Source organism: Micromys minutus, assembly GCF_963924665.1.
Source record: "Micromys minutus genome assembly, chromosome: 17".
In the NCBI taxonomy this organism is placed as follows: domain Eukaryota; kingdom Metazoa; phylum Chordata; class Mammalia; order Rodentia; family Muridae; genus Micromys; species Micromys minutus.
Window position 1 is genome coordinate 3789654 of NC_137952.1, and position 19470 is coordinate 3809123.

The window sequence follows — 19470 nt, forward strand, 5'->3', positions numbered from 1 at the left end:
GAGACCCTGTTGCTCCAGAGAACAGCTGAGAACCATTTTAAATGCAGGCACAGCTGAGGGCAGGACTCAAGGGACCACACCGTGCTAACTAAATACTTTGTTCTCCTCTTTGGAGCTGATATACCACATGAAGCCTCTGCTCTGATGGCTGGATTAGCTTTAAACTCACCATCCTTCTGCCTCAGCCAATCAACTTCTGGAACATAGGCTTGTACCACCACACTCAGCCAATAATTTTCGTTATAAATTAGTTTTTCCTAGGATTTGATCTCACATTTCTTACCTTGCATTTCTATAACCCTGAACATACATTAGAATTTAGAATCCATTCTGGCCATCTGCTGTGACTTTGCTGCCCCTCTCTCCTCTTTCTTCTTTCTTTGTATGATGTGCATACATACATGCACATACATGCATGTGAGAACTCATCCACATGTGCACATTCAAGGCCATGTATGACCTTAGCATGTCTTATTCAGGCATCTCTCTATCTGACCTTTTCAGATAGGGTTTCTTTCTGAAACTACAGCTTGTCACTTTGGCTATGTCATCTGGCCAGTGAGCCCTGAGTTTCCTCCTGTGTCCATACCCTGGGCAGCGGGGACAATGATGCATGCATAACTTTTACCTGGGCACTGGGATCTGAATTCAGATCCTCATGTTCCCATTATACAGACCACTGAACCATCAACGCAAACCATGCTGCCTGTCAAAATTATTAACAGTCTACCAAGTTGGCACACAGGTAGTAAAAAAAATATTTAACCAACACGTTATGAATAGTATAGCCTATTAAATAATCCCCCCCTTCCTTCCTCTCACCCTTCCTGGGAATCCTGTTTGCCTATACCTTCCTCTCAGGTGACCGAACATGTTGCTTTAACTCTGGTTCTTCGCCCCAACCCTTCTGTTAGCTATCTCTGAGCCTTCCCCACTAGAATCCATGTTCTTGGTGCTCAATGAACATTACACTACTGTCAGCCCATGTCTCCCTAACACAGTCCAGAGAATTCCTAACATGTCTCACTGTCAGCACACCCCAGCCTCATATGACATACAACAGCTTCCCTTTGTGTCACTGAATTTTTTAGAAGTTCAAGATCGTATTCTTTAACCCAAAGCTCTGGGTTACCCTGAGGTCAGAAGGCCGGGAAGAACATAGATTGGTATTCAAATTCCACCCTCAAACAACTGCTGTGGAATCCCCAAAGGCCCATCTATAGACACCTGCCATCCATTCAGAAGCAAAGGGTCCCTTCCCTTTATCTCCAGTCTCAGGAATTATATTTATGAGGGATGATTAAAGAATTAACATTCAGCCTACATAGTTCATTTAATGTTGTTTGTGTTTACAACTGGGAGAGAGAGAGGGAGGGAGAGAGAAAGAGAGAGAGAGAGAGAGAGAGAGAGAGAGAGAGAGAGAGAGAGAGAGAGAGAAGAGGAGAGAGTTATAAAAATAATTAAAGAAAAAGAGGTCATAAATTTGAGAGGGGGTTGGGAGGAGGGCACAGAGGTGCTGGAGGAGGGACAGAGAGGAAAGAAACTTATGAAAATGTAAATACAGTACTCATGTATGAAATCCTAAAAATTAAAATATATGCTAATAAAAACAAATTAATATACAGTAATTCCATCAGAGAAAACACTACAGTTATCCTCCTTAGACAGCACAAACAAGCCCACAGGAGTAATTGCTGGCACCGCAGGAAAGGGCTTGGTGAGTTCACAAGTTTTCAATTAGGGTGTTTTTCAGGGGTCAATATATGTTTACAAGCTCTTTACAAGTTCACATGGCTTTGGATTACATGGTTGATTCCCAGAATGAAACGAGAAGCCTTGGTTTCAAAGAAAGAGCTAGAACATGGGCAAAGGGAGATGAATACGGAATGGAATGCCTCACACCTTTCGCTGCATCATGAAATAGGATTCAGAAAAGGGGTAAATTAGAGAGAAAAACAGAAAAACCTGGTGCAGGCCAGCAGCCTCTAGCCTCGGCAGCACTGGATTTCCCAAAGGCACGTGGACCCCCATGAAGTGTGACGAGCAAACTCGGCCCTGCTCTGGGTAGGGTTGGCAGCACTCCATCAGCATCCTCACCCCAACAGGGCGCCGCTGCAGGTGAGGCATTTGCTTACTTTACTCTCTGGCTCATGCCCAGCACTCAGAAGTGTTCTGGGACTGAAGGGGTGGGGGTCAGGAAACACCTGTCGATTAATGAGGCACTTGCTATGCAGAACGCACCATTTAAAGTGCTTTACCTGTATTCATTCATTTAATCCTCACAGCTCAAGGAATTACCCCTGTTTTATGATGAGAAAATTGAGGCACTGACAAGTTCGTGGGGGTTATGGGTCCAGCTTTTCCCTGACTTAAAATTTAACCCAAGGAACACACTAAAGTGTGTGCTGAGCTAGGCTCCCACTGAGCTCGCCAGAGGGATCAAACAGCAGCTGAAAATTCTACAGTCTACAAAGTCCAAGTTCTTGAGAAGCCTCCTTTTCCCAAATGAGGAGGCCATTTATGATCTGGCCCAGCAGAGAGCACAGGCTTCTGTAAGTCTCAGGAACAGTGATGGAAGACCCTTCTGAGAATGACCCCAGCCAACAGGTTTCAAAGCTCAGAGACTGGGGTTTGGGAGCAGAGTGGTCTCTGTGATTCTTGAGGGATTGCTATGCTCATCCTAGTACCGGCAGGGCCAGCTCGTACTGGGGACTTAAAAACAGACGAAAGACTGGAGACATCTGAAGGCAAAGGACGTGTGCACGGTTACACACTGAGGCACTAGAGGAGGCCAGGCTGGTGGCCAGCTTGAGCTACACACAGATCCTATCTCAAACAACCACAAAGAAAAGGAAGGAGGGGGAAGAGAGGGGAAGGGGAGGAGGACGAGGAGAAGAAGAAACTATATACTTGTCACATGCTATGTTGGTGCATGCGTGGAATCCCAGCTCTCTTGGGAAGCTGTGATAGGACCGCATTAGGTTCAAGCCTTGTTCAGGGTATATTATGTATTTGTCCACCCCATGCGATCAGGAACTATGATAGAAGGCTGACCCCACTAGAAAACACCGAGGACAGCTGGGCTGAGTCACCTCACATTCCTGAGTTATGTAGGAGCCTGTGTTTTCCGCACAGTGCAGTGAGGTGCGCCTTAAAGCATTACTTTTTCCTGATAAATTTTCCCAGGCAAAATGCTATCCTTCCCCCTCTCCATCCCTACTGCTTGTCCTTAGGAGGTAGCAGGAATGTGTTAGGAAAAGCACCTTCGAGGTAGACTTCACAGTGAGGCCCTTCTCAATGGAGCCTAACCCACAACTACTTTGTTTGGCTCTAGTACCTGCTACTGCCCTAGCTGAACTGCACCTATTCCCTACCCCTAGGGGATATGACTGTGGAGAAGGAGCCCTTAAAGAAGTCACTGGGTCAAAATGACTGGGGAGGGAGTGTTGCTCCAATCCGTCCTTACCAAAGAGAATCTGACAGAATGACACCATCATTGAGCAAGAAGCCTCAGAGAACCCAACACTGCCACGTCATCCTGGACTTGGGTTGCCAGGCTGTGAAAAACACCTTTCTGGTGTTCAAGCTATTGGGCTTTTGCTACTTTGCTATGGCAGCCCTAGCTGACTAACTCAGATAGGTACATACATATAGCACACTTACTGACACCCCAGCCCCAACCCACCCTGAGAACAAAGACCTCAGCCTGTGCAACTCACAGTTCAGAAGCTTCCTTCAACTAGGTATTTAAACTAGGTATATCATTGTTCCAGATGATTATCATGGTTCAAAAGAAGAACCATAGCATTTCACAAATAAGACTTCACACTTTTAAATCACGGGCTTCCGGTGGGCTTCCGGTTCTTCCAATGCTTAGGTCACTTACTCGGCTTCTCTGGCCTGCTTGCCTTCGCTGTAGGAGAGAATGGCAGCTACTTCATTCAGAAGTGGCCAGTTCAGAAGCTGACAGAAACCACCATTCCACCCTTCCCTGAGTGAGAAGTGAGAACCACACCCAAAACACTTCTCAGGGCAGATACAGTGTAGCCTTAGTAGGAAAACACAGACCCTGCTGCACTGTCTTGTCTTCTCTCCAAATGACAATGTAATTATCAACAGTGTGCTGTTTGGATTCTGGGAAAACAAAGGGCCTTTATTGAGGCCCCTCCATCCAGGCCCTTACCTAGGCTAAAGACATCACCAGCAGGAGAAGGATTTTCTACTGAATACTTTTGAAATGACAAGTTTGGTTCTTTGCTGAAATCCCTTCATGTCTCTGGCCCCGGAGCTGCCTCTAAATAGCCAAGCTTGACTCCTGTTTCTTGGGCAGGAGTTGCAGAGGTGGGAAGGCAACCTCTGTTCTTTCTATCCCCTTGCAAGATTGAGTTGTTCCTGAAAGTTGCAGATTGGGGGGTGCTGGGCTACCTTCTGACTCCAGCTTGTTGGACATGAGGCATCAGGACAAAGCATTTGAGCCCTGTGGTCTCTGTAACATCGGTGACACTCCTGGACACTGAGGATGGCTCAGCATTTGTATGTTTCTGCAGTTTTCACAACTCTGTCAAAATAAACGCCTTGGGCAAAGTTGGGAGAAAATGGGGTAAGAGAAGGCTCTGTGTTCACTCTTAGGAAATACCCCAGGGTAATGACCTCCTGTCCTGTGGGAAACAAGAAGGGGTAGAGGAGGAAAGGGGGAGCCTGAGTCATGTTTCTTGACATGTGACAGACAGGTCCTGAAATAGAAAGCCATAGGTTTCCAGTCTCAGGGGTATCACCTTCAAATATGTCAACGTTCTTAGGGTGGATCAGTTTTCCCAACTGCTGAGGCCCTGCTGTGAGGTGAGGTCCTAAGCAAAACACCAGGCCTGACTGGGAGCCTTTGAGGAGGCAGGAGTCTTGAGGAGTTCAAAGGCAAGGCCGGCCAGTGGCCTGCACCTTCAAGAGCCACAGGGGTGAAAGGTTACTAAAGCAGGAGCCACTGACCAATAAAATTATGTTTGCCCAACCCTCTCAACAAAGAGACTGGAGACCCCATTCTGCCTGCTAAGATTTCGGAGCCATCCTGCCTCCAAATCCCACTGTTACCCAGGCCAGATAAGGAGCTTCTTCAGGGCCCAGCAGCTGAGCAGTCCTCTCTCCGGCTGGCTTCATGAAAGAACTGAAAGGTGCATTGGAAACCTTTAATCAAGGTCTGTCATCAAAAATAAACAAATAAGACTACAACTTGGGTCAACCAGCTATAAAGGAATCTGCCCGGGGTGAGATTTCCCGAGTTTGCTATGCTAAAACCAGAAGAAAGCAAGCATGCGTTTGTTTGACTAGAGAAGGTAAATATAAAACAAGCCTTATTCCAAACAGGCCCACTTGAAAGGCTTGTTCCTGTTCATGAAAACACCACACACACACACACACACACCCCCCACACCACACCATGTAAAATGACTCTGAAGACACAACCAAAGACTCATCCCCAAAGCTAGCATACTGGCATGGGGCTGTCTCCTGTCTTCCTCAGGGAACACATGTGGACAGTGGTAGGGAAGTGCTCTTAAGCAGCTCCTTTCTGTTGGTGTGGATGTGAACTTCGCTTTCAGATGCTCTTACTGCCCTTTTCACTGTAGCACACATTCCAGGGAAAAGCAGCCATTGGTGCACCCGAGTAGAGCCCCAATCCGCTGTGAACTGGCTGGCTGCTGGTGAGACAAGCCCTGACCCCTTTCTGATGAAGTCTGAGGATCCTTCCGTCCTTGCTCCACAGCAGGACTCTGAGCAGCGAGTCCTGTTGGTGGCTCTCTTTGTCTGTGTCCCTATCGTTTGTCACCTGAGTGAGCTATGAGCAATGACTATAGCCCGTTGTGCAAAGGCCTCGAGAAACCTGTGGTGCATTATAGAGGGAGCGCTCACGGCCCAGAGAGCTCCTCACAGGGCAATTCTGAACCCTCCTACACCTTATTCTTAAAAATCACTTTAGCAGCTGAGTGTTTAGGAAACTAAAGGCCTTCTCTGAAATGTCTTAAAACTCCAAAGATGATACGTGTGACCATGTCAGAGTCAGTGTGCCCAGAGCTTGCTAGAGAAGCAGATCTGGGGAAATGTCAGTGTTTGACTGGCTAGTCTCAGCTGAAGAGAGCAGCATTTGCAGTCTGGCCTGTAGTCTACATACTGCACCCGTCTTCCATCTCTCAGCAGCTCTAGGGTTTCCTGTTCCTTTCTCAGAACACCACACACCACACTTGCCCTCGCCTGCAGCTCAAAGCCACAAGCAAAGCTCAAGTATTTTCTAAAGTAATACATGTGCAAGCATCTCAAGGCCTAATCCAATTAGGCTAAAACTCAAATCCACCTCAATATAAATATGAACTTCAAACGCTTAAAATAAAACACTGTTCCTTCTAGTAAAAGCACCAGGGCCGGAAAGGTGACCATCAAACCATGTTGTCACATGTCCTTTCTTATCGTCCTCACTGACATGGACAGTAAGCACAGTCTATGGTGCTAGGGAACTGAAATGGCTTCTGCACATTTTAGGTAAACACACTAAGCAGTGTGCCAACCTGTAAGCCCATGTTTAAATGTAACAAACTAGCCCTTAAGTGTCCATAAGAAAGAACGCTACATTGCCAGAAATGGTGTGCAGAGAGCCACACTGTCCTCACTCCTACAGTCACTCACTGTCAGCAGGAGTCTAAATGACAGTAAGGAGACAAATGCTCCAAAGACCCATACCCAGCATTAGAGGAATCCTTCCATTATAAAATTATAAACCACATCAGCCCCAAGTAATTATACAACTTCAAATTCTCTATGCTCCTGAAATCCTCAGAGAAATAATTCATATCCATATGTAAAGCTCAAAGCATTTGTAACTACAGATAAAAATTTTTAACTTCAATTGTTGTCAAAGACAATAACATATTAAACGTGAACCATGTTGTGTAAATAAACAAAACAGCTTATTTTATGAATCAGTTTAACTCTTACTGAGATTTGAAAACATATTAATGAATTCACAAAGCCTACAAAGACATTTTCCTAGAAGGAGTTCTTAGAGATTTAATAAATAGTCTCACCCTGTGGGACACCAGCTCAAAGACTAAGACAATTCTTATGCAGGCTACAAATTAATGTTTAATACCTTTATTAAAGAGGCCGTTTCCTAAACCAGGCCTCCTCATGTTGGGGACCCATTATGAGAGATTAACCTGTGGTTAGCTTTAGACACGTTTTTCTACTGATGCCTGGGAAGGAAACAGTGGCCACTTGGTCCACTCTGAACTTCTAGAAAAAAGGCTCAACCACATATTTACAACTTCACGCTAACACTAGTCACTGTGGTCAAAAGTACAGTGTAAGAGGGGGCTGGTGAGAATACACAGTGTTTGATAGCACTTGATGCACTTGCAGAGGACCTGAGTTTGTTCTCAGTGCCCACATGGCAGCCCACAACCATGTGTAACCCTGTTTCTAGGGAATCTAATACCTTCCCTGACTGTATGAAGGCACGAGGCATTCACATGGTATGAAAACAGGCACGCAGACAAATTATCCGTACACGTAAAATAAAACGACAACTAAAACATGGAAGAGCATGGCGTTAGATATCAGGCCCACTTCATCACTTTAAATTACAGAAAATCAATCTGTCAAATGGAAATAGCAAGAAGGTGACCGTAGGTTCAGTTGTCCTTGAGGTTCTGTTCTGCCTATCGCTACAGCCCTTGAGAAGGTGTATGAGTACAACCGGGCCACTGCTCTCCCTGCTTGCTCAACTCCACATCACAGCTGCAAGTGTCGGCCCAGCTCCCCTACCACAAACACTCCTTGCTTTTTGTCTCAGCCTCAAGCTAAATGGCTGTTTTAAACTGAACATGCTTGCAAAACTGTTCATATTCAAAACTACTAGAAAAGGGAAAAATAATGTGTATGACAGAAAGGGGTCCAGAGCATGTGTATGTGTATGTGTGTCCACTGACTTTATCCCTCCTAAACCTCCTAAAGCTGTCAACAGAGCAGGGAGACAGAGGACAACTACCCCTGTCCCCTCCCCCCACACCACGGCAAGGCTGGGAAACTGAGGGGAGGGAAAGGAGGCTCAGAACGCCTGGAAAAGCGTTCTGGGTAAGAGAGGCCAAGATTTCGAAGCTCCCATCAGGCACTGGCGTCAGTCCAGGTAATGGATTTTCCTTTCCTTCAATTACTGCCACAAAAGTTTTCCAGCAAGAAAGAAGAAGAAAGTGGAAAGGTAAGGAAGGGGTAGCTCCCAGTCTCTTCTCTTGGCAGGAGAGGCCAAGGCTCCGGCACTGATGGACCTGGGCCTCCACAAAGCACTCTGGGAGGATTCTGAGGAGGGGGCTAAAGGCCAGGGAAGCAGACTCAGCAAAGTCCCTTAAACTTCAATAACAGCAAAGCTGCAGACATACAGACTGCAAGCTGGAGCTGGCCAGACATTGCTTTTAGAAAAGAAACAGCTGCCAATCTGGCCACCCCAGCCCCCTGGGCTTGCCTACCTCCTGCTAAGAAGGCAAGTTGCCAAGGGAACAGCATTTGTCAGCACAGGGTTAAAGATGGACGCTCTTAGAAGGCCCTTTCTATCCCAGCCTCATCCTGAGTACTTCCAACGGCAGATACTGAGGTCAGATCCACAAGGGTTAATGACCTCGATAGCTTCATCTCCCCCAAATCACCACTGCACTGCCCAATCTCTCCTGCCTGGCAATTTTCTTCAGTTTTAATATCAAAATTTCACACGACTGCTTGAGCTCCCGGACTCAGCAGAAAGGCCCATATAGCTGTCAGCAAACTGATAAGAATTTTCAAATGGCTCCATTGGGCCTCTTTATAGACAAGAGCCAAAGCAGCCCATAAAGCGAGAGGGCAGGGGCCACGGAGAGCAGCCTCTCACACGGCTTCACCATGGCACTAAAATGAGCCTCAGATTTATGGGAGTGTTTTAGCCCCTGGCCTGAAGCATTTGGGGGCTGAGACTCATCTCTGCTCTCCAGTGGGACTTCAAATATGAGACAGAACTGGCCCGGCAGGGAAGGGGTCCAGAAAGGCGGCTGAGGGAACAGAGAGGGGAAAGCACAAAGTAGAGAAAATCCTAAAGCACACTCTCTCCAGCAGGATGGGAACTACTGTTTCTGAAGGCATGCAACCAAAGTCCCCTGCCTGGGGCTCACACCATTCCATCTGGCTCTTCACAGCTGTCCACTACCTAGATGTTAATCTGGATTTTAATTTTCCTGTGGTTGTTTACTTTGTTTTTAATGTTTAGCACCCCCCCTAAAAAAAAAGAATAAAAATCATGACTTGGCAGAGAAGAGATTAGAAGAAGAAGGAAAAATTCAGTTTAAAAAAAAAAAAAGAATCATTTAACTGGTAAGGGGGAAGTTATAACAGGGAATTAAAACAAAAAGGTCAAACAAGGGTCAGTGCTTATCCCCCGTGAGCCCTGTTGATCCTGAGAGGACAGAGGTGAACGCCTCCACGCCAAGACGTAGGGAGTACACACCGGAGCCCACAGAAGTCGATTCTGTTTCAAGTTTCCAACCCCAAAAGCAAATGCATAATACATCCGCACACTAAGTCACTGTGGGTCCCGAAGACCGTGCTCCTTACCAGGAGGCACTTTCCCAGAGTCAGATGCACACCCCAGGGAGTTCCTGAATGACCACCGGCACTGTGCTGGGGCCAGAACCCACATGCTTTAAATACATGATCTCATTCGGCGGACAAGACCTCTAGGCAGTCTTCCCCAGCCCAGGTTTAGACTGGAAAACTGAAGCCTGCAAAGTTAAGTAGCTGGTCCATTATTGAGCTCCTCAACAGATCACTTGAGCATCTAAACTCAGGTACCTCCCACTCACAAACCGTGAGGTTCCCACTACCACATTGCAAGAACTTTTTCGTTACAACTCATAGTTAAAGCATACAAATATGCTTTCTATGAAAAAGTTAAGACAGGTTTTTTTAAACTTTTTGTCCTAAGGATTGAGCACAAGACCCTTGTGTACTAACCAAGTGCACTACCACTGAGCTATATCCCGGCCCAACAACTCAAGACGAAAGCCACTGTTTGCGGAAATAATTACTGTCATCATATAACATCATATAAACATCATATAAAGAGAATAGTTTCCTATTCTCTTTATAAAAGATGCCAGTTTCAACCTACTGAATTGACCTCAGCTCCCCATGGGCTGGAAATCACTGGTCTAGACACCATGAGACCTGGGTTCCAGTGCTCTGGCTATCAGACATGTCCTCAAGGTTATTGGAGCCCCAGGCTTTACCAGTCATTGGTAAAGTCTGAGCAATGCCTGGATAATTTCTAAGATTTGATTTTTACAAACCTCCTTCAACTACCTAGCCTCCCCTTTCTCACATAAGCCATTCCTCTCCAAGTATTTACCCATTCCTCCTAACTCACAATGAAGCTCTTTGCTGCTGGTACTGAGAGTCCTCTCAGTCAGGGATGCTTCAGTGGACTCCCACTTATCAACCAGATCTCCAGTGGAAGACAACGACGTCACGGCCCATCCCCTCTTCTCTGACACAGTACCCAATGCCGACGCCTCATTCTCCTGGCCCTTCAGGACAACTGGGTATGTAACACTCCTGACCTATGATTTCCCATTACTGTTGACATTTGTGCCAGTAACTTGAGGTCCCCTGTGAAAAATCAGGGTGCATTTCTACACAGTGACTTCTTTTAATTTCCTTTAACATATTAGCACATGCGAGGAACGAAGTCTGTGCTTAGGATATATTCCTAGGGAGATAGCAAAGTCAGTAAAGCAAATGCTACACAAACATAACCCGAGCCTGGATCTCCAGCACCTATGTGAGAAACCGCATGGCACAGGCCTGTAACCAGTGTTGCGGGTCGGGTGGGAGTGAGGGCAAAGTCAAGAGGATCTCTGGGACTTGCTGGCCAGCCAGTGGAGCTGATGAGTGAGCACCAAGTTCAGTGAGAATCCCTGTTTCAAAAATGTAAGAGGGGCAGTGATGTAAGAAATGTCAACGTTTGGCCTACACATGCATGTGCAGACACATGCTCATACAAATACGAAACACACATGTACATATACCCACATGATATGTATAAATTCATTGGATAGTTAAGTACATTTCTGTAGAAAATGCAAGCACTGAACAGATGCTGGCATCACAGCAGGCCAGCCAAGCTGCGCCACTCCCCAGTTATGCTTGCACATGGACAAGACATACCAAGGCTGCCAGAGAGCACGGCTTTATGGTCTCTCCATCTGGACCTCAAGGATTTAAATCTCAGAAGCTATACCAAACAACTGCAAATCAGTCCAAATCTTAAAGACAGGAAAATTTATTTACAGGCCCCAGTGAACTATAAATCTGAGACAGTTCTATTAAAATGCTTTTCTTGGCTTCCCATCAGATACTTGGTAAAAGTCTTTTTTCCAACAAGGTTCCTAATACCAAAGTTTCAAAAAAAAAAAAGTTTTAACATACACACAGAGCAATGTTCTCCCTTAAGATGGCGATTAAAGTAGTCCTTATTTACCCTCTTTAAACAACTGCATGGACTAGTCCCTCACAGTGTGGGGTTATATACACGGAAAAACCCAGACACAGAATACACAGCACTACTGAAAAAACATGTATTGAAAATCTCCCCCAAGTGGTAACCCTCAGTGAGGAGGCTCTCCTATCGGCCACAGGGCCTCTGGGTATCAGAACTCACTTCTCCTTTCAAAGCAAGAATTCCAGCCCAGAAAGTGTTCCCTCTGAGGGGAAATGACACATTTCATTTTTTCCTCTGGTGGTGCTGGGGACTAAAATCAGGACTCATGTATGCAGGGCAAGGGCTCTACCACTGAGCTGCTCTCCAGCCCCATACTTTCTAAGAGCAAGCTGGAAAGCCACACTGAAGAAGAAGACAGAAGAGTAGCCTATAGGAATTAAAGGGAAATCGTTTCGTGTGTGTGTGTGTGTGTGTGTGTGTGTGTGTGTGTGTGTGTGTGCTTCCAAGAATATACTAATTTTATATATACATGTTAGTGTGTTTGAGTGTAATTCTAAGAGTATAATCCTCTAATTTATTTATTACATGTGCATGTGTATAGTGCCAGAGTACAATCTACTAATTCATTACATATGTACATGTGTGAGTGTGTTTAATTTCAAGAATATAATCTATTTCTTATATGTATATTTGTGTGAGAGTGTAATTCCAAAGTACAGTCTACATGTTTATTTATTATATGTGTACACGTGCATTGCGTATGTGTGAAGTTCCAAGATTATAACGTGTGTGTGTGTGTGTGTGTGTGTGTGTGTGTGTGTGTGTGTATACATACATGTGACACTGCTACTGTTTGGAGGTCAGAGGACAACATGTAAGAGTCGGTGCCCTCCTCTACCACGTGAATTCTAGGGACTGAACTAAGGCTGTCAGTCTGGCACACAAGCTGCTCTGCCTCTGTGCCATCTCCAGCCCTTGCCTATGTTAATAAAACTTCCCCATGTCACAGCTGGGGAGAGGAATAAGAATCCCATGAATACAGCATCGACCACAGAATTAGTAGTGATACCCTTTCTTTCTAGTGTATTTCCAGGAGTGCCCAGCTTAATGTCTCAAGCAGCCTCTTTGGAGAGGAGGCTAGGTGAGGTGTTGGGAAGTCAGCCTGAATGGCTGGGAATGCGACCCTACTTGACCCACAGCCCAGGCCAAATGGCCCTGCGGTCCGAGTACATTTGTGGCAGAACAGTGCATGCCCTACTTGCCTTGGGCTGTGTGGCCTTTGGAAGATTACTTCATGTAAAAAGCGAATTCTTCCAACAGCCTATCTCCCTCCTGGGGGAGGAATCTGCTTTGTAAACTGGGGTAAGTTGGGATAGGGTGACGAGCACACTGCCATATAGGCTTGGGGACAAGACAGTTGGGCTGGCAGCACAAGGTATCCCCGGATAACAGTCTGGGTGGCTGAGGTACCTGGACACCTGAGGGAATTGCTGAACACTTTCAAAACTGAAAGCTAAGGGGCTGGCACGATGGCTCAGCGGTTAATTCCCTGCACCCACATGGTGGCTCACGACTGTCTGTAACTCCATTTCTAAGGGGTCCGGCACCCTCCTCTAGTCTTCATGGGCACCAGGCACACTGACAAAATATGCAAGCAAACACTCCCATGCATAAAATAGAAATAAGTGAATTTAAACAAACAAACAAAAAAGAAAAACAGTCCAACAGAAAACCTTGTAAGACGCAGATGAACCAGTATTTTTTTTAATTATATATGCTTACCAGATTAAAGTTTAATTTCAGGACTTGAGGTTCCCACTAATAACAGCTGAGGGGAATAGTATATACATTGACACAAAGACTGGGAATGCAGGCCATGAAAAATAAAACAAAGGCACTGTGTCCTGAAGAACTGTACCATCTGTGCAGACCCGCTGTAGGGAAGGAAGCCTACACCACTCCTGGGCTCTGTCTGCTCTGCTCAGAGTTCTGATCCATCTCAGACTCAAATAATTTGTGTGTTACTGTCCTCCCTTCAAGGTTGTGACAATAAAACAGCTGTGGCTATGGAAACCAAGTCCTGGAATTCAGTGCATGGAGATTCTGTATAAATGAGGCAAAGCGAGAGCGCCCCCTGGAGGCGGCTTGCCCGCACACAAAGCATGTGGGCCTGGGTACGGATGGGCACAGCTCTCCTGCCCTGCGGCCACTCTGGCTCAGTCTTGACCCATTGCTATATAAGTAGGTGCTGCAGTGCTGGGCTCATCTGCTAAGCAGTGGTCTGTCTTTCCCTCCTCGGATCCCAACACCCCACAGCTTCTCTACAGCACATGCATGTGCCCCATCTACTAGGATGCAATGGAGACAAACTCGCAGCTCCTGTTTTCCTGAGTGCTGGGGACCAGAGAGAAGACAAGATGTCCAAGTCTCTGCCACCTCAAAGGCCTCTGGTCAGCTGAGTACAAAGGAGAGTTCAAAGGCGAGGCAGGCTCCTGACTTCCACCTCCTAGTGTTGCTAAGGTTAGAGGTCACTGCTGGTGGAGCCACTGACCAATAAAACGGTGTTTGGGAACTCTGCTCAACAGATAAATCAGGGGTCCACTTACACCTTTCCCCCTTTTCATAAATATTTCTAACTAGCCTGTCCAGCGGAGACAGGAGACTGCATGATTTCTCTTGTGATTCAAGGGAGGCTGGGGTATGAATGTGCCACTTGATTGTAGAGAAACATTGAGCTACAAAGTTACTCCTGCCCTTTAACAAACAAAGCTCATCTTTAAGACCTACTCAGAAGGCTGCCTCCCAGCCAATCTGCCCTGGCAGCGGCTCCTGGGAGCCATCCTTTCCATGTGAGCTTAGTGTACTCTAGAACTGGACAGCACCTTCCTGACCAGCTATTCGGGTAAACTGCACCCCAACATAACTTTTGCCCTTGTACCCAGAGTCACAAAGCCTCACTGTGGCCCATAATCTCTCCCTGAAAAAACAATTAGGGCTTCAATAAATCAATTAACTAGTTAATTAGCACAGGGTACAATAAAGTCTAAGTGAGAACCAGCTCACATCCACTAACTGAAGAGATTGTTTTTAACACACCTCCCAAAACAGTACAAGTCACAGCTAGACTTCCCAATGCTGTGTTGCTCACATCAGAATTACCTATGTGAGACACTTCTCTTTGTTATGGTCTTCTTCATAACTATTGGCTTCCTCACAGCTCTGGCTCATTAAGGCTCTAGTCCTGTCCAAAGGTATGGCTGCCTCCATTAACCCTCTCCTTTAGTCCAATAGTAACAGGATGATAAAGAGTGCACAACACTCTTTTCTATTTATATTAGTTTTAATTCCCCACCCCTACCCTCAGTGAGTGTCTTGGGTACTGTCCCATGCTGGCAGAGCAAACACCTGCATTGTCACTTGAACAAAATGGTCTCCAGAGAGCAGCAGTGAGGACTGTGTCCCTTGAGAAGCAAGCTGTTCCTAGCATTGGGGATTTCTCAGATTTAATCCGGGGCAGGAAAACGAGTCACTTAAAAGTAGATGGGGACCCCTGCTGGAGATAACTGTTCCTGCAGCTCGCTAAGCTCTTGCTCTGATTCTCTCAGGGTGGGGTCAGTTCATGCTGACCTCTCACCTGGGAAGGAGGTAGGAGGCCAAGTGATTACAACTGGGTTTCTCCAAAAAGCATATACCTAGATACAGAACAAGCTGAAGCTGAGCTCCCAGGGAGGGTCACTGAGGTGTGTGAGCAGTTTTAACAGTCCAGCCAAGGTAAAGCTCAGCTGACAGATGTCACAGAGCAGTGAGCACCTTGGTGCATCTCCCAAAGACCCGTATGTAAGGGCTTGGTCCTCAGATGGTGGCAGTGGAGAGCACACTGGCCTTTAAGGGGTGGAGCATTTGGTACTCAGGGCGGGCGTGCCCTCGAAGGATGCTAGAGGCTCAACAGCCACCATCTTGCTCTGCCATGAACACTTACACCATCACATACTTCCATTAACATGGTAGACCAAACCAGTGAACAATAGCTATCACATGTGAGCACCCCAATTTTTTTCTTTCTAAGCTCCAGTACTTTTTTATAAGTGACATGACACTAATACTCTCCAAACTGAGAGGTGACATATTATCGAAGGAACTAGTGGTTCTCAACTAAAGCAGATGGTTCTCATCTGAGAAGGACTTACAGTAAGGACAAGAGATGCTGGCAGCTGTTACAACTTGTAGGTTTCTAGTCAGAGTTCAATTCTGTCAGCCTTTGTGTGGAACTAAAAATTAACTCAAGCATGTTTACTTGGAAACAGTGCAGTTCAGAAATGTGGGGTTAGGGGACAAAAGAGGCCACTTGGGCACCACAAACCCTGAGGAAAGACAGGCAGGCTGATGGCTGCCCTAGAGCACCTTGGACAGTTGGGGATCAGTTCCAGATAAATGAGTCCCTGGAAAGCAGAGGAGTGAGAGGGGAGGCAGAGGAGCCCCAGAGCTGGTGTGATGGGAGGTGCCCACCAGCAGATGTCGGGGCCTTGTGACCTGAGGTTTCAGGGAGAGAAGAGATAACCTCTTAAATATCAGTGCTGGTTGGGAGGGTAATATTCCTGCCAGAGACAAGACATCCGTCGAGTTGTTAAATGGTCGTATAGAACATGCCGGGGGACTCAGCCGAGCCCTTCATTCCACAGATAATAAAATGAAAGCCTAGATGCTCAGAGCCTGGGACAGTCACACAATTAGTACAGATGGAGCCATGGCTCAGTGCAAACTTCAAACTCAATGACCAAGGAACAGCATGCTTTACGTGCCCTTCCTTCATCCGTCTCAGCTGTCCCGGTGATGCCACACCTGCCACTGACAACTGACTGGAAGCCAGGCTTGTCCCAGGCAGACAGCTCCCACCCTGATCCTGCTGAGAAACCACATCATTCTGTGGGCTGTCAGGGGGCACTCTGTTCTAAAACATGAGTGACCCCTTTCTCAGCATGGGGCCGGTAGAGCAGAAAGGAGACTAGACAGGGTCTGCTCATCCTCTCCCCAGGCCACACTTCTTCCTAATATTCTACTTCCCATAGTAGACTCTTATGTGAAGTGCAATCTTATTTAGTGGATGATTCTATAATTAATCTAGTAAACAAAGATACCATCAGCTAGGGTGTGGAGGCAAATGCCTTCCACCCCAGCACACTGGAGGCAGAGGTGTGTGGATCTCTATGAGTTCTAGGTCAATCTGGTCTACACAGTGAGATTCTATCTAAAATTTAAAAATAAATAATTATTAAAAGAGACAAAAAGAACCAAACACCCAGGCTCTTCAGGAGCAGCCTTTCCCCAGTGCTATTGGGTTTATGGTGAAGATCTGACATGCTCTAGACAGAGTCTCAGATTCACAAAGCTCAGATGAGGTCGACAGTGAGTGATAACAAGCCCAGAACCTTCCAGCAGCACAAGTGGGCTATGAGAAGCCAGTGGGGATGCCACCAGCATCAGGAACCTGCAATCTGTTCTCTACCTGACAGTACAAGCTTTTCAGAAGGGTTTTCTGGGGCAAAGCCTGATCTAAGGCTGGCATTTCACTCAGGAGATCCAGGCCCATCACTGTGTGAAAAGATGCTTAGTGTCACTGTCACTTGCGTGCCTGTGTTAAAGCCTGAAACATGTCTGGCAGTATGGGGTGGGGGTAAAGCTTTTAAAGGGAGGCGGTTGCTGAGTCATGGGATGGACCCTTGAAGAACACCATGGGCCTCTGGCCCTTTCTGCCCTCTCTTCACATTGTACAGGAAGTGAAGTTCTCTGCTCAGCTCTGTCCCCACCGTGACCTGCTGTCCCTCTACCCAGTCAAGGCCCAGAATCTGGTAAAGTATATGCCAGATCAACCCTTTGCTCTTTGTAATGTAATTATCTCCAGTATTTGTTAGAGTGAATGAAAAATTGCTAATACAACACCAAAGTACAAAGGGTGGAACCAGGCACAGCCATTTCCCTCCCTAAATCCCTGGGTGCTGATAAGCAGAGAGAGGCAGGGCACCAGGAGACTGAGCTGAGCAAAGGTGGACAAACACCCAGACAGGCTGAGAATCCACTTAGGAAGCAGATAGCTCTCCATCTCCACCCACAGCTGGTGAATGCTTGTCTTCATTCAGAGAGCCTGCTCTCTGGCCTCTTGGCCAAGAGTGAGGAGCCAGGCTGAAAGTATGGGCTGTATTCAGAGAGCCTCCTAGTCTCTTCTCACTCCTCTCCCTCACCTGTGTGTGTGTGTGTGTGTGTATCTGTGTGTGTGTCTGTGTATGTGTGTCTGTGTGTATGTGTGTCTGTGTGTATGTTTGTATGTGTCTGTGTGTATGTCTGTGTGTGTATCTGTGTGTGTGTCTGTCTGTGTATATGGGTGGGTGTCTGTTTGTCTGTGTGTGTGTCTGTGTGTCTGTATGTATGTCTGTGTGTATGTGTGTCTGTGTGTGTGTGTGTCTGTGTATAAATGTGTATGTGTGTGTATGTCTGTGTGTCTGTGTGTGTACATACATGTAAGTATGTGTGTCTCTGTGTGTTATGTGTGTGGAGGCTAGAAGTCTACAAAAGGTCTTTCCTTGATACCTCCCTACCTTTATATATTTCTTTATTTGATACAAGGTCTCTCTTACCTTAAGCCTGTCACTAGAATGAGTTTTGGGATCTGCCTGTGTGCAGCTCTCCAGCACTACAGTTACAGGCATGTGTCGCCAAGCCTGGCCTATTATGTGAGTCCTAAGAACACAAACTCAGACCCTCATGCTTACCTGGCAAGCATTTTACTGAGCCACCCCTTGCTTGAATGTACATAATTCTGATAAAGATGAAAACATTAAAAATCCATACAAAGGAAAAGACACAGAAAGACAAGCATAGCACGAAGTTCAGGGCCACCACTTAAATGGAACTTGCTTGACACTGAAGCTTAATTAGGTGACACCATCCAGGCAGCCAGAGAAGTGCCTGGGGAAGGGTTAAAGGTAAAGAGAAGTCTGCAGAAGGAGGCAGACCAACGGGAATGAAACAACTGGTCACAAATGCTGTCTTCCTTCGGGCACACCCAAACAAACATGCTGCCCTCCTTCCCTGGCTCTTGGTCACTGTCTCCTGCTATCACTTGGCACCCTGAAATCACAGAGGGATCCCCAGCACAGCCTGAAACCCATCATTAATCTAAACCAGTGCTTCTCAACCTACCTACACTGTGACCCTTTAATACAGTTCCTTATGTTGTGGTGGCCACCAACCATAAAATTATCCTGTTGCTACTTCAGAACTGTAATTCTGCCATTGTTTTCAGTGGTGATATAAATATCTGATATGTGACCCCAAAGGGGCTATACCCTGAAGGTTGAGAATCACTGAGTTGAACCTTACTTGAAGCAACTGGCCTAACTGTCCCTTCCTGAAGGCCCTCTGTGCCCAAGCCACTGCTCTGGCACCCCACTTCCCTCCCCAGCCACGGGTATCAGCTTCAGCCTCTTACCTGTCTCTGCATCTCTTCAATCTGCCTTTGTGGGATGTTCTGCAGGATGCTGTACACATCTGACATCTTTTCCTCTGGAACGACCACAGATGCCCTGGAGACAACAGCACTATTTACACATGCACAGCCCTTTTCAGAAAGCAACACTTCATGCTGCACTATTTCTACAAACCCTTCAGCTGTGCATCTTTCTCTGTCTGCTCTATCCTTCTTGGCATCAGTCACCAACCATGGCAACTTCTGTTCTGCCACAGGGCCTTTGTATGCGAAATGCTGCCTCCCGGTCCACCTTCCTTACCCTTCTTAGTGCTTACGGAATTAACAATGACTTCCCCCTTTAGCTTCTATACAAATCCATCCATTGATTCAGCATTTGCTTATGACACACCTACTAAGTGCTGGGAACGGCAATTTCAACAGAGAATGAGGGGTGAGCAGGGCATGAGAAGGCACGAGAGAGCTCCAGGCACAGGGCTAATGAGTG

The 19470-nt window shown here is 46.5% G+C and overlaps 1 protein-coding gene across 3 annotated transcripts in view; it reads right to left on the reverse strand.

Moving 5' to 3' along the window:
• EXT2 (exostosin glycosyltransferase 2) overlaps positions 1-19470 on the reverse strand; it is a 129529-nt gene that overhangs the window by 70565 nt on the left and 39494 nt on the right. For all 3 annotated transcript variants that reach the window (XR_013975384.1, XM_080931181.1, XM_080931180.1), the window contains exon 7: positions 18987-19080. Coding sequence is in view for 2 of the 3 variants with exons in the window: in XM_080931181.1 (XP_080787307.1) it covers positions 18987-19080 (94 nt within the window). In the remaining variant the exon portion in view is untranslated. The remainder of the gene's footprint in view (positions 1-18986; positions 19081-19470) is intronic.